Source organism: Nansenia antarctica (genome assembly GCF_963989245.1).
Source record: "Nansenia antarctica genome assembly, chromosome: 8".
Taxonomy (NCBI): domain Eukaryota; kingdom Metazoa; phylum Chordata; class Actinopteri; order Argentiniformes; family Microstomatidae; genus Nansenia; species Nansenia antarctica.
In genome coordinates, this window is record NC_137678.1 from 57,739,069 (window position 1) to 57,756,568 (window position 17,500).

At 42.3% G+C, this 17,500-nt stretch overlaps 2 protein-coding genes across 5 annotated transcripts in view; both read left to right on the forward strand.

Moving 5' to 3' along the window:
• Nucleotides 1–4,136: 4,136 nt before the first annotated feature.
• LOC308164471 (uncharacterized protein) lies at nt 4,137–10,763 on the forward strand (the record flags this gene model as incomplete). Its single annotated transcript, XM_080538554.1, has 7 exons — nt 4,137–4,287; nt 4,998–5,218; nt 5,627–5,699; nt 5,825–5,915; nt 6,505–6,614; nt 8,723–8,940; nt 10,746–10,763. The coding sequence occupies 7 exons, from the start codon at nt 4,137–4,139 to the stop codon at nt 10,761–10,763; spliced, it is 882 nt and encodes a 293-aa protein (XP_080394680.1).
• Nucleotides 10,764–17,021: 6,258 nt separating this feature from the next.
• Nucleotides 17,022–17,500, forward strand: part of kcnc2 (potassium voltage-gated channel, Shaw-related subfamily, member 2) — a gene marked incomplete at both ends in the record, with an annotated part of 55,966 nt that continues 55,487 nt past the window's right edge. For all 4 annotated transcript variants that reach the window (XM_080537439.1, XM_080537437.1, XM_080537438.1 and 1 more), the window contains one exon: nt 17,022–17,500. This exon is cut by the window's right edge and continues 76 nt beyond it. In XM_080537439.1, the coding sequence (XP_080393565.1) occupies nt 17,022–17,500 (479 nt within the window).

Below are 17,500 nucleotides of genomic sequence, written 5' to 3' on the forward strand. Positions count from 1 at the left end.
AGAGAATAAATAAACACTAGAACATTCTTTCATTCCAGTTGACTGATTGAGATGAACTATGACCGATGGATAGATGATTCACTCACTTGAAATGAATTGATTACATTTGTTGTAAGTCGTGTTGGATAAAGCCTTCTGCTAAATGCCCAAAATGTCAATGTAAACTAAGCAATTGGCTATGAGATTGGGAGTTGGAGTTAAGGAATTGTGGCATGGTAGATCTTTAAATTGTGCAGCAGCACGTTCAGGTCACTCTGACAAAGGTCTGAGTCTGAGTGGCTGTGTCAATGAAACGATTATCTCCTAGATCAATAACAGGATTTGAGTGTGAAGAACGTTCTGCTCTCTGCACCTACCCTGCCACACTCATTGCTCTCTGCATCTACCCTGTGATATATGGAGATCTTTCTTGGTCAGGTGGCCGGAAATGATATATTGATGACTCAGAGAGAAGGTTGAATTATAATCATTGTATTAGGCAGATCTGGGTTGCATTCCCTTGTACAGATGTTTCCAAGGCAGCATGCTCTGTTAAGTCCAAGTTTCAAGCATGGTTACGACATAGGAGATGTCGAGCTTGGCTGCGGCAGGTGCCGAGCTTGGCTGTGGCATAAAGAGATGCCAAGCCAAGTACTGATGTTTGTTACAGCTTATATACCGTTCTCAGAGAGGAAATAGCTTTACCTCGTAACTTACAATACTGACATTGGTTCCCATACATGGCTCTATCCTGTGTTCATGCTGTTCTGCTCTGCTGACCACTGGGCAAGTCTCCTATGTCCTTAGAGTTAAACTGGTCTCACTGTTACTTGATATGGTATATGCCTGCTCCTAAGAATGTTGTTTACTACTGAGAGTGGGCACACTTAAAGTATGTTTAAGGTTAAACAATGAGTATTGCAATATTTGATAGGCACACAAAATTGGCATAATAGTCACACACAAAACGCATCATATCACCCTGCCACACCTCATTGCAGGGTAACCAATCAGAGACTTGGCCCGTCACCTCCAATCAAATGTGTTCATTGGTAATGCAAATAGTATTTTTACTATTTGCATGACAAAGATCTAGGCCATTTGGTCCTAACGTTGGAAATGAAACATGGAAGAATTTGATTGGGTGTGTTTCTCTTCATAAAGACGTGCTATAAAGAAGTCAGAGGAGCGCTTACTACTTTAGAAAAAAATCTTATTTCAAATAAAATACTGACTATCAAGAGAGAAATGGAAATGGGCAGAAATCTGCAAAGACTGTTACCCATTGTTATCCCATTGTTATCCATATGGATATTCGTCACTTTAAGGAAGAAATGTAATGAAACAGTACACACAAAAGCAAACAACAACACCAGTCGTTGAACTTCCTTTTTCTCGACTATTTCTTTTCTTTACTGCCTGCGGTCTCCCCACTTTGCTCCCCTTCACCATTTTCTCTCTCAGTGATTTCAGCTATCTGTCACATGGATTGCTAGCTCTAGTTTGTTTGACAAACTATATTTCGCTAAAGGATAGTTTTAGTGTAGTTCAACTTCTTTCCTTGTAAAGTAATTTGTAAATTAGTTTAAAGAGGCACTTTGTAGGCTATGGCTAGCCTTGGCTATGATGCCAACTATTCACACTATCACACAGGCCTCTTCATATCAGTTAGATTGGTCCAATTAAATGACTGTAGTGGGGTGTTAAATTTGACTCATTAGTAAGTCATTAGTAAAGAATAGTAATAATTCCCAATTATGGCCAATAAGCTATGACATAGAACTGTAAGTGTAATTACATAATGTTACATGTAATAATGTTAAGCCTTTGTTTTTTTTAGTGGCACTTTGAACTGTTGGGACACAGTAAAAGGGTCAATAATTGTTCATATGACATCACTCATGGTTGAAACTCACAATTCTAGAAGTGTTGTGGAGTGTTGTGGAGTACAGTGTTAGTGAAAATCATCATGTTTAACCCTTGATTTGGTACAGTCCATTATGTATTCCCTATGCAATTTACAGGTGGCGCTTTGAACTGTTGGGACAGAGGAAGGGTCACCCACTTAGATTAATGTTGTTGGTGTAGGCCTACATACGTGCACCAACTCTTTGGAACCTTCTTCCATTGGACATCAGACAGGCATGCTCAGTGAAAGTGTTCAAAACCAAGTTGAAGACCCACCTGTTTTCTGTTGTCTATATGTCATAGCTTGTGTATTTGTGCTGTGAAATTATGTGTGTTTTTAAATTGAAATAGTTGTTTTAAATTGTTTTGATGAATGAATGAATGGTCTTTATTGTCATTGCTATAGTACAGGTACCAAACAACGAAATGTAGGAGGGGTGGCTCCCCTGGTGCTAGGAAAAAAAGAAAAAAAAAAGGACTGTATTAATGCAGTACAGGTACCATAAATTGTTGTTTACCTATTGTTGTTTACCTATTGTATTTGTGCTGTGAAATTATGTGTGTTTTTAAATTGAAATAGTTGTTTTAAATTGTTTTAAATGGTTGCTTATCTATTGTAAATGAATGAATAATAATAATAATAATAATAATAATAATAATAATAATGATAATAATAATAATAATAATAACAACAACAACTTTATTTGTATAGCGCTTTACGTCAAAGTGCTTTTACCATAGTCGGGGTGGCCGAGAGGTCTATGGCGCCAGTCTCAAACTTAGTGGACTTGAGACTGGAGGCGTGGGTTCGAACCCCACTTCCGACAACGTTTTCTCCCAAATGTCTGTGTGGCGGCTCTGATAAACAGCTAGCTCTCTTTCTCCAGTTTCTTTATTTATTTCTTTGCCATGTGAAGATAAGATAAGCAACAAGATAAGCAGTGCTATCTTTACATGGGCTTTTACGATGCTCCGTTTATGCCCATCCATGTCAATAAAGGCTTTTGCACAAATTCCGTTCCCGCTCCCAAGAATCATAGAAGACAATCGAAGACAAGTTCAGTAACAAAAACAAGGATCTACTGAGGATATCTGCCAAAAATAGTTCACCTCCTATGGATCCAAAAGCGTACTGTAGTAGAGTGTCCATTCAGCAAAGCATTCATCACTCGGATGCAAAGCTAAACTCCTATCCGTTCAATATCAGGTTCTTCTAAATATGCGTGAGCTTAGAATGATAAGGTTCTATCTCCGTCTAGGGTAGTTCAGAGATATTGAGCGTCAAAGTGTTTACATTCCATTATGTTTTGTGAGATGGAACGTTTGTATTTTATGAATTACTAACTCAGAAATGTCTTTATTGTCATTGCTATAGTACAGGTACCAAACAACGAAATTTGGGAGAAAACGTTGTCGGAAGTGGGGTTCGAACCCACGCCTCCAGTCTCAAGTCCATTAAGTTTGAGACTGGCGCCTTAGACCTCTCGGCCACCCCGACAATTATAAAAGCACTTTGACGTAAAGCGCTATACAAATAAAGTTGTTGTTGTTGTTGTTATTATTATTATTATTATTATTATTATTATTATTATTATTATTATTATTATTATTATTATTAGTAGTAGTAGTATTATTATTATTATTATTATTATTATTATTATTATTATTATTATTATTATTATTATTATTATTATTATTATTATTATTATTATTATTATTATTATTATACCAGCATCATGTGACCAGTGCAGAAAGGTTAATTTGTATATGAGAAGAATTACGAGCCCTTAAAAACACAAATAACACATTGAAATGATCCAATGTTTATTCCCAGGCATAGTTGCATATTGTCGTTCCTTTATCAATATTTTGTATATAACTTCTTAAAGTTCAACGTGGGCGACGCTTTTATTTTTAGTATAATAAGAAATCTTCATTCAACAGAGATTTGCATAGACCGGAAGTAGGTGGGCGGGGCTCCAGTAAAGATCAAACAACACCGACGCAGTGCCGGAAGTCAAACACAACAGCTGTGTTCTGGTCAGAGTCAACAACACAGGACCCGGATACTGGAGCTTTAAACGGCTCCGATCGCAGCTCTGCAAAGTTTATTAGTCCCTTAAGATTCCACACTACTAAAGCTCATTTGTTTGTTTCACCTGCTGGTCAATCTAATCTTCGTCGCTAGTTCTCGTGATTTGCTTTTGGGGGTCAGAATCAGAATCAGAATCAGAATCAGAACCAGAACCATGGTTCTGTCCGGCGCCCAGCAGGTGGTGGTTCTGTTCACCGCGGTGCTGTTCGCCTTGGTGGTTCTGCCCAGAATCTTCGGCTCGGTCGCGACTAACCCATCGCAGAAGGAGGCGACACGTGGATTCGATTCACGCTACAACCGAAAAGGTAACGGGAATTAACACTCATATTGAATGAATGAATGAATGAAATGGTCTTTATTGTCATTGCTATAGTACAGGTACCAAACAACGACATTTGGGAGGGGGGGGCTCCCCTGGTGCTAGGAAAAAAATACTAAAAAAAATATTGTAATAATACTTATGCTCTTTCTTTGCTAATAATAGCTCAAGTGAGTAGTAGGCTATGCATGCCAACTGTGTCAAGTCATTGCCAATTTAGGCTTGATAGCGCAGTGCCAGTGTTGCTGGAACATCATGGTAATGATTTGTTTTGATTGTGAGATCAACTAGCTAGTCAGATAAAACAACTGTGCAAAAAACAATTCTGTCTCTTTAATTGGCGAGATTATGCAGCAGCATGATTGTTTGGCAAGTCGTGACGTTAGAATTATAAGGTTCTATCTCAATTTTTGTCAAAATTGAGTTTTTTTACATAATCTGATCCATTAGGTGTTTATTAATGCCTGTGTGGTGTTATTTTTAAAATGTTGACATTTTTGAGTTAGTAATTCATAAAATACAAAGGTTCCATCTCACAAAACATACTGGAATGTAAAGACTTTGACGCTCAATATCTCTGAACTGCCCTAAACGGAGATAGAACCTTATCATTCTAAGCTCACGAAGTGTCACGCGTTACTATTATCATTCATCATCATCATCATCATCATCATCATCATCATCTTCTTCTTTAAGCTGGTCCGGGGCCAGGTGGGGTCAGAGGGCAGCCCGTCAGTATGAACACCCCCGGGTCCAAGGCTCAGACCCTGGAGAACATGCAGCAGATGAAGATGATGATGGAGCAGGAGATGAAGACGGACAAGTACAAACCCAACAGTAACAAGGGCTACGTGTTCACACTGATGCCTCTCTACGCCATCGGAGTCGGTGTCTTTGCGGCGTACAAGTTTCTGAAGGTAATGCGATCAACAGTATGTAGGCTATAAATGAGAAGTGATTCAATGTGAGTCAATGCAAGCAAAAGTTGTTTGCTGTGAATTATGGTCATGATAAACAGACTATGTAATGTGGTTCCCATAGCCTGAGTCAGACCGATATCACTCACAAATGCTTTGTATAACCTTTAGAGTAATCTCTCTCTCTCTCACTTTGATGGTCATGGGGACTAATTTATGCAAAACCAAGTGAATGTATTGCTTTTCTTTTATTGTTATGCATTGTGTATTAATGTGTTTTATTGTTTCAGAAGGTTTATTGACATGTACTGAAAGTGTATGAAGTAATGAAATACTGATTTTTGTCATGTTTTAATGTAAGGACTAAAATGGAGGTCCTAATAAAAACTCAAAACTCTCCCTCTTCAGATCAAGTCTGCAGATGAGTCCCAAGCCCTAAAGACCAAGAGTGCCAAGGGGGCCAAGAAGTCAGAGGAGACAGGTGTGTGTGTGTGTGTGTGTGTGTGTGTGTGCGCAAATCAGATGCCTACTATTTGCATGACTTTGTTTATTGAACTAGCACAGGTGTTTGCTTTCCATATGTAGTGGCTTTGTTACTTTCCATAGAGAGTCAACTGACGGAGTTGGAGCAGAGGCTAGCGCAAACAGAGAAGATGCTGAACTCCATTCTCACCCAGCTTGACCCGCTGACTAATTGGTGAGCGCACCCCTGTGTGCTTTAGCCAGCTTTTTGTCTTGTCCGTCGGTTTTAAATATCACCCTATGTAAACATACAGCCTATGATATATCGTCGTCCTGTTTACAGGTGACACGCTGGCCTATTCGGTTGTCAAGTCTGACGTCAAACGTGACATGTAGCAATTTCCGGGTCCAAACCAGAAATTCCCCGCACCAGAGTACCAGTGTACTACAGCGGTAGAATGACAGTTCAATCGTTTTTTAGACTGGGATCTATTCATACAACAAGGGACGCAGCACTTTCCCGTTTTTCCCATATTTGTCAGCGTCTTTGAGCCTCGGAAAAGCGCTATACAAATATAATGAGTTATTATTATTACTGAGGCATTTCGAAGAGAGCGCCTCAGCCAACGTTGGACCCGGAAACACGTCACGACTTAACAACCGAATTGAGCAGTGCTACATGGAAGGACAGACAATAGGCCAGTGTGTTACCTGGAAACAGGACAACAGTCCGCTCGGGAGGAGGCAGTATAATGCACTTGTCCAAGTGATCGAAAGGGCATTCCGTCATATCACTCTCTCCTGTCTTCCTCTCTCTCCTCCAGTGTGAAGTCTGTGGCCCAGGAGCAGAAGAACGAGATCATGTCCCAGCTGCAGTCCATCCGCGGCCTGATGAAGAAGCGAGGCATGGACTGTCCACCGCTAAACATTGAAGGTAACGGTCGGATTATTTTTTCTGACTAATATAACGCCTTTATTCAAAGCGCTTTACAACGGCCGCTCATTCACCCGTTCACACACACATTCACACACCAATGGCTGCAAGCTACCATGCAAGGCGCCGACCCGCTCACTGGGAGCAATTTGGAGTTAAGTGTCTTGCCCAAGGACACTTCGACATGCGGCCAGCCGGGGCTCGAACCGCTGTTCTGCCAACCTTGTGATCATTAGATGGCAGCTCGACCTCCTGCGCCACAGCCGCCCCTTATTATCAAGGGTGACGAATGTATCTCTCATCAGTTAAGGTGTGTGCGCGTGTGCTAGTGCGTGTGCTAGTGCGCGTGTGTGTCACATTTTCTCGCCATGCATATCATATTAACCGTAGCATGCTATGGGAGAAGTTGTCAGCTGTAGGCCTACATGGCAACATCCTTAACTGTCTTACTGCTCTGTACGAAAATTTGAAATGCTGTGTCCGTGTAAATGGTAGCCTTACAGATTGGTTCCCAGTCGACATCGGCGTAAAACAGGGCTGCATTTTGTCACCTGTTCTGTTCTCCATATATATATATAAATGACTTATATATATATTATATGTATAGCAATTAAGGCCTTGGGAAAAGGTGTCCCTATAGGAAATGAAAAGATCTCTATACTTTTATACGCAGATGATATTACCCTGATCTCTGAGACAGAAGAGGAACTACAGGAGATGCTGACACTGGTCCATAGTTGGTGCCAGGAGTGGAAACTAAATATAAATGTTGATGAAACCAAAGTAGTGCATTTCAGAAATCCAGCAAAGCCCCTGTCCAGTTTTAGCTTCTCCTGCGGGCTTTCCCCACTAGAGGTAGTCAGAGAATACAAATATCTGGGTCTATACTTAACAGAGTTCCTAGACTATAGTGTAACTGCTAAACATCTAGCCTTGCATGCTAATAGAGCACTAGGTGCAATTATAGCCAAAAGCAAAATATTGGGTGGTTTCCCCTTCAAATGTTTCACCAAATTGTTTGAATCTTTGGTTCTGCCCATCCTGACCTATGCAGCTGCTGTCTGGGGTTACAAAAGTCACTCTTGTATCAATGCTGTTTTTAATAGGGCATGTCGTTTTTATTTGGGTGTGGGTAAATACACACCGAATGCTGCCATACAAGGTGATTTGGGGTGGAAAACCATGTGGCAACACCAGTGGTCATGCATTTTCAAGAACTGGAAGAGACTGTGCGGTATGCCGGATAACAGGCTATGTAAGCGTGTGTTCCTGTGGGCTAACCAGATGAGAAATGTGAAAAACTATGCTCATACGGTGCGAACATTTTTTAGCTCTCTACATCTATCCCATCTCGCCAGCACTGATCTAATCCTATCAAGAAATGGCTCCTGCAGATTAACAGGCCAGAGGGAAACAAACTGCGTACTTACTGTTCTTTTAAAAATGTTTTTGAATCAGAACCCTATGTTCAATGCATTATGCATGTTTTGTATGAAAGCGGATTCGAGCATGATGTCAAGTTAGTCTTCAGGGGTCGTACTGTAAAGTACAGTATGCACCATTTATGAAACTGATCTCTCCAGCCAAGAATCAAATATGTGGGGACATATCAATATTTGCCACATACACACACAGGGGTGCAAACGTGTCACCTTTCTGCTAAATTAGCTGTTTCTATCTCAAAATATGTCATCCATTTGAATTGTGTACATCTGCCCAAAAAATATTTGGGGGGGGTGTCTAAGTCTCATCCAAGTCACATGATGCGCGAGCTAACTAATTGAATGAACTGCTGAACTCCGCTGCTGTTGAAATACCTTTTAGCTTCAGGCAGCTAGGTACAATTCCAGACAGCATAGAGAACACAGTCACAGTAAACTGTTTTCGAAGTAATTCTGCAGGTGTTGAGGTCAGGGCTGCCGCTACTTACACATGCATCATTGTTAGACCACCGTTAGTGCTAGAGATATCTATTTAACACCATTAGTGCTAGCGCTATCCCCCCCCTAAGGTTAGCCGCAAAAAATAAAATGGGTCACCTTTTTGGGCCATCACCAGTTTGCACCCCTGCACATAGAAACATTTTTTTTGCACATTTACTCTTTCAGAGCCGGCCTGCGAGCGGAACCTGGACGATCTCATCGAGTCCCTGGCGACCCACGAGTCTTTGGCGGAGGAAAGAGCGGCCGAGAAACAAAATGGCGGAGGGGAGGAGGAGGCACCGGAGCTAGGCCACTATCAGCAGCTCCAACCTGAGGATAAAGATACTAGAGAAGAGGGAGAACAGCTACAAGAGGAAACTGAGAGGGAGAGACTGGAGGGGGAGGTGGATGATGAAGAGGAGGAGGAGGAGGAGGAGGAGGAGGAAGAAGAGGAAGAGGTAGATAACAATGATCTCATGCCCTTCTTGGAGGGTTCCTGTGAGACAAACATTGAGGACATTGGGGCGACCGGGAACAATCCGGAAGAACCACCTACAACTGGGCTCAGGCGACGCAACAGGCCCGAATGAATGGGAAAAGCTTTTAAGCTATACATGTATGCAACAAATTATTTATTTTCTCATTTCTTTATAGTGCTAGAGTCTTTTGATAGGTCATTTCAAGTCTTTCTTTTGAGTCACAGTTGGGAGAGAAAGTTGTCATAAGTTTATTTTGCATTTTAAAGTCGGACTGAAATTATTTCTTGAATGCTTTTATGTCATGTCAATGTAGCACAGACTCATGTTTCGAAGTTCACTTCCAAAGTGAAAATTATTAAATTCATTTATATATTTTTTCCCTCAGCTCAGGCTGCTTCAGAACAGACTAGGCGTGTATCTTTGGTGGTTGACTGACAGTCCATCTAGCCAATCAGAGCTGGCAATGTACACCTACTGAGTATAATCATATTCAGAGAAAATCTACTGGATTAAAATCTGCAGAGATCTAGCAGCAGGGATATAAAATGTATGATAACTTTGCTAGCTCTTAGCTAGCCGCCAAACTCTACTGTCTACATGGTGGGCAACGCCACTTTGTGTACAGTCGATGCAAGGACACCTGACCAGTGCCATATCATGATTGGAGAATGGACTCCCTCTTCATACTGTAACTGTTTTGTGATGTTAGAAGTCACAGCTATGTACAGTGATATCAAAATATAAAAGGAGGGGGTGTGCGTAAGCATTAACATCTTCGAGTGTCGTTGTTTCGCAGACAACTTGGATATGAAACGTATCCTTTGAAAGTAAAGAAGAGTAAAGAATTTGTAAAAAAATCTACAGAAAAAACTACGTAGGCCATTACTATGAGCATTACTGATTTCCGTTTCAGTCCGAGTTTAACGCTGGCTTTATACATGTTTTTGTATGGCATATAAAATGCCAGTGAGTCTAAGGCCTAGTGCATTATGGGAGTTTATCCATTCTGGGTTCTCATGAACAAGCGCGACCTCATTGGCTCTGCACACCTCTCTTTCCCCACAAGCAAAAGCTTAGAAATTCAGATCATGTTGAAAGTTCGCTACCTCATAACTATTTTTTGTAGTCTAATGAGGTAGGAAAATGATTGACTTGCATATGAGCTTGGCAGTTTTACTTGAATCAAAAATGTGAGGTTACAAACATTTGAGGTAAACAATTAGCAACTAAACACCCTTGTACCTTTAACTTGACCTCTGTATCAAATGTCAACTAGTACGTAGACACTAGTCTAGTGTGTAGACACCTCTGTGCTTTCACCACCTGACTGCTGCTCTGTTACCATGTAACTGCCTGCTTCCGTCTGTTAGTAACGGCCCCCAAACTGTTACTGCAAGACTCTTACTACCCCCTGCACAGTCCTTCTGATATGCACGCATGCAATAGAATAGTCCAAAATATCAGAAATATGTGATTATCTATTGAGCTATAGAGAAAATACAAATTTAAAATCGGTTGTGATGTTTTGGCTTGTGGCATGTTTTACTGTATATGTTTTGAAACAGATCTTGCACATGCTCTTTCTCTGCAACTTCTTAATTTTTTAATAGATACTGAATCCTTCTGCATGAGGTTTTTGTTTTTAGAGGGGGATGAATGATAATCATGAATATGCATATGTTGATTATTTACACAAACTGTAAATGAATGAATGTGCATAATTGTGATAGGCCATCAAGTACGTGTAGAGTAGTCTAGCTACTAGACTTAATGTCCCTACGCGGAGTTACTGTGTGCTGTGTGCCAGGTCAATCATGGGGTTTGTCCGGTTTTTAATGTGTCAAATTTGTTTGCTTTTAGAGGATTTAGTCTTCCATATGATAAGCAATTGTTGGTGGTAGTTGATACAAAATGTAACCTCTGGTTAGCACTAACACGGTGCTGAAGGAATTATGACTGGTGATCAAATAACATTATTTGTCCAGAAATGCTGTTCTACGCTGTTCAACTAAGCTCTACAATCAATATATTGGGAACGTACTCTACCTGTTTTCTATTGTCTTGTCTTGTGATTACTAACAATTGAAAGGTATATTAGCAGATATTCAACATTAGCCAAGTAATTCATACCTCGTGGAAACCACAGAAGCACTGTCAAGTACAATGGTGTTTGTATCTCCTTATTATTGTGATGTTTTATGTCGCCTTAATTATTCATTTTGTATCACGTTTTCCTTTGTGAATATAAGTTAAGCTCTTGATCATTACATATCTGAGGGGTTTGAAGAAGAAGGGAGCACATGCTCCATGCCTTACTAGAAATTAAAGCTGTGATGTGTGTCTGCCTTTCTTGTCAATATGATTCATTACATGATTGGAAATTGTATTCCTGGATATTGTCGTAGTTTGTATTTTTAGCATGTCATACTTCAGACTGAGCAAATTGCCTCAAATGACTTAAAATAACCATCCAGGTCCCAGTCAAAGAAGAACGTACGTTGTGTCCAGTAAATGTTTCTCAGTGGCGTTCTCATCTTTAGCCCCGACGCTTTGAATGAACCTTTTGGGTCACTACAGAGTTTACCCCAAGTTCAATGTGGCTGCCAATGTGTAACAATACCATTACCAACTATTTGTAAATGTTTGGTTATAAGGTTATCTTATCACCATTATCCATCTTACAGATGGTGTTTACCACCTAGGACTTGATACCTAACCCTAACCCTAGTTTTCCCACATGTACAGTATTCCCACATGTACCGTAACATATACATACACACAAGTAGGAGCATGTTTTCCACCATGTTTTTCCAACCTGCCTTTAGCTTAATTTCCAGTAATTAATTTGATCTCTGTTTTCATGGGGAGATTTTAAGGCTAGTTTGTTAATAGCGATACACATATTACCAGACACAATCCAATCAGATGACTTACATAGTTAAAGTAAGCAATGTCATAGTAGTAAAAGACATTAGAGGACATACAACAACAGAAGCCGAACCCCCCTCCAGGCCTTATCCAACACATGTGTGTGTGTGTGTGTGTGTGTGTGTGTGTGTGTGTGAACAGTAGGGGGCATCAGAGGAGCACCATCCTGCCATGGAACATTTCAGCTGAAACCATTTTATTCCGTCCTCAAGTCAACCCTGTCAAAGCATTTCCTATTGCATATGTGATGTAATAATGAATATTTGACCACCTGAGGTAAGGTGACTGGTATAACCTCCCTTTGTTTTTAGAGAGTAGAGCCAGAGGCCTTAGTTGGTTAGATGTCAGGGTAAGACTTTAGAATGTTTGCAAAACAGGATGGAACATCCAATATTAAAAAAACAATCATCAACATTCTGAATATGAATACATTATCCCTCAACTGTAGCTTCATCCTGAAACTTCACTGAAGCAGCACTGGGGGGGTCAACCAAGGCCGGGGGTGGCTATGAGCAGGGGGGGGGGGGGCTCAGGGGTGGGTGCCCCCCAAACGTGTGTCTTGCCCACCCATTTCGGGGGCGAGATTGAATGTTTAATCTCATATTTGTATTTACTAGGTAAAGGTAGGTCCATATACAGGTAGGCCCACCCCGCACATATAGGTAGGCCCACCCCGCACTCCTGCCCACCCACGGTGTTGGTTCTGGCACCGGGCCTGGAGGAGTCAACACAAATTAACCCGGCTCTTTCAATTAGAAAGACATGCTGTAAATCCCATCCAATCAGGGAAAATGTCACCCAATGGGATTTTCAACCCAATTTCACTTCAGGACTTCCAGGGCTCGTCACTTTAATTACACTCCATGGTTGCGGAGGGAGCACTTTCCCACGTAACCAACGCAAGGAGGCCCATGGAGCTTGTCTTGGTGAGAATGTGCTATTCCCATTAACCCTGTTAACATTGGGAGAGCTTCTCAACGGTTGCATGAAGGTTAATCATTTCCTGCTAACTGATGTCACACATTCTAGTCTACTGTTTTTCTGATCTCCAATAAGTGACAGATAGTTCACATGATTGTTGTGATGGGTATCACCAAACTGGGGCAAACCTCCAACACTTGAATAATAGTCTGGAACAAGTCCTTTCAACCACTTACGACTACCTGATTGAACACTTTCTTGGGTTGTACCTCAAAGAGGTTTTGTTGCTGTCAGCTTAATTGAGCATACAGCATATTCAGACCGAAATGTCCTAACAGTGTGATCTTCTGGGTAAACAATCTTTAATTTGTGTTATACCTTCTTCTTTGTTATTAACCTACACCTACTTAACATAGGAGCCTAATAAAGCTCCAGTCTGATTTGTCCCACTAAAAGTGATTATCAAGTTAAGAAACGTGTGTGTTGTCTTCGACTCCTGCAAGGTCTGAAAGGACATATTCTAAAGTTAGTGGGACAAAGTAAAAGGGACATTCAGGGAATCAAACTCTGCACAGGGGTTGTAGCTGGGGATTTGTGGTGGTGGAGGACAGAGAGAGAATTCTAGATGCTTAAATGTCAGCGAGATTGTCTAGCAGAGAGAGAGAGAGAGAGAGACGGGTGACCTCGGGATACGAGATAAAATTAGGATAGGCCGAACAGGACGTCACAAAAGGTTGGTCAGGAGAGTGTGTGTGTGTGTGTGCGTGTGTCTGTGTGTGTCTGTGCGTAGACACACTCATCACAGATTTGACACGGTCATTTTCTGATTTCTGTTCTGTTTAAAAAACGCTTCATCCTGTCATTGTTTCTCAGATTCTCTTTATTCAGCTTTGAATCGCCTCAGGCGCTGGGCTTTTCACAGATGAATTTGCTTGAATTGCCTTTTATATTTCGGTTGTATTAATTATCTTTCATTTTTCTCAAATAGTCCAACTATTGCCCAACTCTTTTGACCAAAATACTGTCTTTTGATTGGTCTATTATCCATAAAAAGCCTTTTTAAACTTCTCTCCAGGCTTCACAATGGGAGTTGTCTACTGGCTCCTGGCTCTTGAGACAAATCTTTGTTGCCATAGTTTCAAGCCAAACAAACAAAAGGCAGATGGCTGGGTGATACTATATCTGTTTATTTCTGCAAACAAAATGGAATTCATTTCCATCAGATCAAACCCGATTAGACCTAATATAGAGCAGTGTCATCTCAATGGCTCTTCATTTGCACTCCTCATGAGGAAGATGTTTTTACTCAAGAGTAAGCTGTGGGAATTAATTGTGTGGTCAAACATAGTGTTGAACAAGTGTTATGGCAACTTGGTGTATGTTACCAAAAATACATGTCGATAAAATAGTATTATATGCTGGAAAATGAGGTGAAAATACATTTAGGACTTGTGTTAGACTAGAGCCAAAAGTGTCTTTACAAGAATGCATGGCCTGGAAATATTGCCCTATGGACCTACATAGGAACATTTGCTCTCCTCGAGACTTCTTTTGACCGTTCAGTTCAACAATTCGGCTGCGCTATTTTTAGTACGGGGGAGGGTATAGGGGGTACGGGGGAGGGTATAGGGGGTACGGGGGAGGGTATAGGCCCGGGGTATAGGGGGAACATAGTTTTGCTGTGGTGGTTCGGGTATCGATCAGTGCAAGGGTCTATTTATCGGGAAAGACCCTTGTTATGTTATGTGGTGCAGCCAGGTGAGCCTTAATCAAACCATTCTGATGGATACCTCAGCAGAGGCTGGCGAAGGTAGAAACTGGAGGACGGGCTCATTCTAATGACTGGAACGGAATGAGGAATGGTATCAAATACGGGTTTGATAGGCTACCATTCCTCATTTCGTTCTATCTAACCCTAACCCTAATGCAATTCAACTGTAATGCCACTGTAATGCGTATCTATGCACTTTGACCCCGGTTTGTATAGGCCACTATTAGGTGATTTGCATTGTTGAAACGCAGAAACTTTTAATCATAGAGAAGTTTCAACCTGCTGGTGAGAGGCGATGATTAATTACTGTTCAATCGGAGCGTGGCACGTTTCTATTAGGCCTACGTGTACATTAGGGAATTATGATGCGTAATTATAGCAACAGCCCTCTCCTGGTCTCTCGCTGTTGATTGAGCTGTGCTGCACATGTCAAATGATATTATTGCCGCTCTATAGTACCATCCAGCCGGGACTGTACAGTACATTCAAAGAGATGCCTAATTTTAGATTTGAATGCAAGTATAAGAATGCAAATCCCCCAGCACTTCTGATGTTGTATAATATATATATATATATGTTAAATATTCGTGCGACATGAACACGCACTGACAGGCTACTTGTCAGCATAGTTTGCTACATTAATAGTTGTACTCACATTGTGTGTGGAACAGTAAGGAAGGCAATCATTTTGTGATGATAGCCTATTAGAAGTTGACCAGGATGAATGAATGAATGAATGAATGAATGAATGAATGAATGAATGAAAGCTTTATTTCGAACATGTGAAAAAAGAAATAGTTATAACAACAAAAGACAAAACAAAAACAAGAAAAAACTAAACAAAAACAAGAAAAAACTAAACAAAACAAAAAAAACTATTTACTTAACATGTCCGAAAAGGATAAAATTGGCTTGGACTATAGGCCATATGGCAAGCAGTCAGATTCAAGGAGATTCAAAAGTGATTTATATGGCACGCATGATATATTTTTACACGATATCGAAACGTTGGAAATAGAACCCAGCGAACGGAACCGTTTGAATCCGGAATCCGGAATCGTGCGATGGTGCTGAAAGGACAGCTCCCTCTCTCCCCAGACAGACTGCGTTCGTTCCCACAATCGTGCGCTGCCTGAAACCAGATCGAAAAGAATTACTCTAAATATTTCACTGACAAATCTACGACCACACCTCTGGGATGTAAACAGAAAGCGATGCCTCAGACGTGCGTTTTTAGCTGCCTGACCTGTTGAGAATTACGCGCATGATGTTCAACAACTTATTTCGGCGACCTGTAAGGCTATAAAAAGTTGTGCTAGATATTATAATAATCATTCTCATTAATATTGATCATCACATTACAACGCGGTTGAGAGGATTGCCGTAACACGATGGCAACATAGCAACACAGAGAACCCGTATTGGGCGCGGAGAGAGACAGGGTGTGCCCCTTGGCTTGCACCGTGTCACGGGATAGATAGACGCACATTTCCAGGGAGAACCTGACTCGGGATTTCTTGGTTGATCTTCACTATGGCATTGGGATGAGAATGCCAAGAAGGGCTCGAGGCTAGAGGTAACCGATCGATGAGCGCGGAATGACAGTTCCGTGTGACTTCACCTGTCCGAGTGGAGAGCGCAGAGGAGAGGGCAGGCGCTCCTAAGGCGCACACCAGGGCATCAGGCGCTCCTAAGGCACACACCAGGGAGAGGAGAGGGCATCAGGCGCTCCTAAGGCGCACACCAGGGCATCAGGCGCTCCTAAGGCACACACCAGGGCATCAGGCGCTCCTAAGGCACACACCAGGGCAGCAGGCGCTCCTAAGGCGCACACCAGGGCAGCAGGCGCTCCTAAGGCGCACACCAGGGCATCAGGCGCTCCTAAGGCGCACACCAGGGCAGCAGGCGCTCCTAAGGCGCACACCAGGGCATCAGGCGCTCCTAAGGCACACACCAGGGCTTGGAGCTACAGTGGTTAAGATCATTCACACAAGGAAGAAAGTAGAGGGGAGTCTGACCGGCGACAAGCTGCGCACCTCACCTCCGAAACCTACAACAATGATGCCTTCAAGGTTAGGTCTTAAGACGACTTATCTTGACAGACAAAATGTCTTATTTTGGTTAATTAAGACATCTTAAGAAGACATCTCAAGACAAGGTGATGGCTGGGTATGTTTGGTAAAACACTTTCACCGCGCGTAATGAGAGCTCCTCCTGGCTGATTTTGGAGTGGCTGCGCTCAGCTCCCCAAAAAAAAAATCCAAGGGACTTTCTGGAGATTTTTAACGGACTGGGTGTGAACTGAACACCTGCTCGCTGTTACTCTGGACTGCACACACTCGAACCTTTTCTTTAACAAAGTCATGTCTTTTACAGAGCTGCTGCTATGGGCAAGTTCGACGACAACGAGAGGATAATCCTCAACGTGGGGGGCACCCGGCACGAGACCTACCGGGGCACGCTGAAGACCCTGCCGGGGACCCGCCTGGCCCTCCTCGCCTCCGACGCCCTGGACCTGGAGTCCGTCCTGGACCAGCTGCAACAGGTCCCCGGGTTCCTCGAGTACCACCCGGGGGACAACGAGTACTTCTTTGACCGCCACCCGGGGGTCTTCGCCTACGTGCTTAACTACTATCGCACTGGGAAGCTCCACTGCCCGGCGGACGTCTGCGGCCCCTTGTTCGAGGAGGAGCTCTCCTTCTGGGGCATCGACGAGACGGACGTGGAGCCCTGCTGCTGGATGTCCTACCGCCAGCACCGGGACGCCGAGGAGGCGCTCGACGTGTTCGAGATCAACGTGGGGGACACCGGGGACGAGGACGAAGAGATCGGGAAAAGGCTGGGCATCGAGGACGTGGTGGCGAA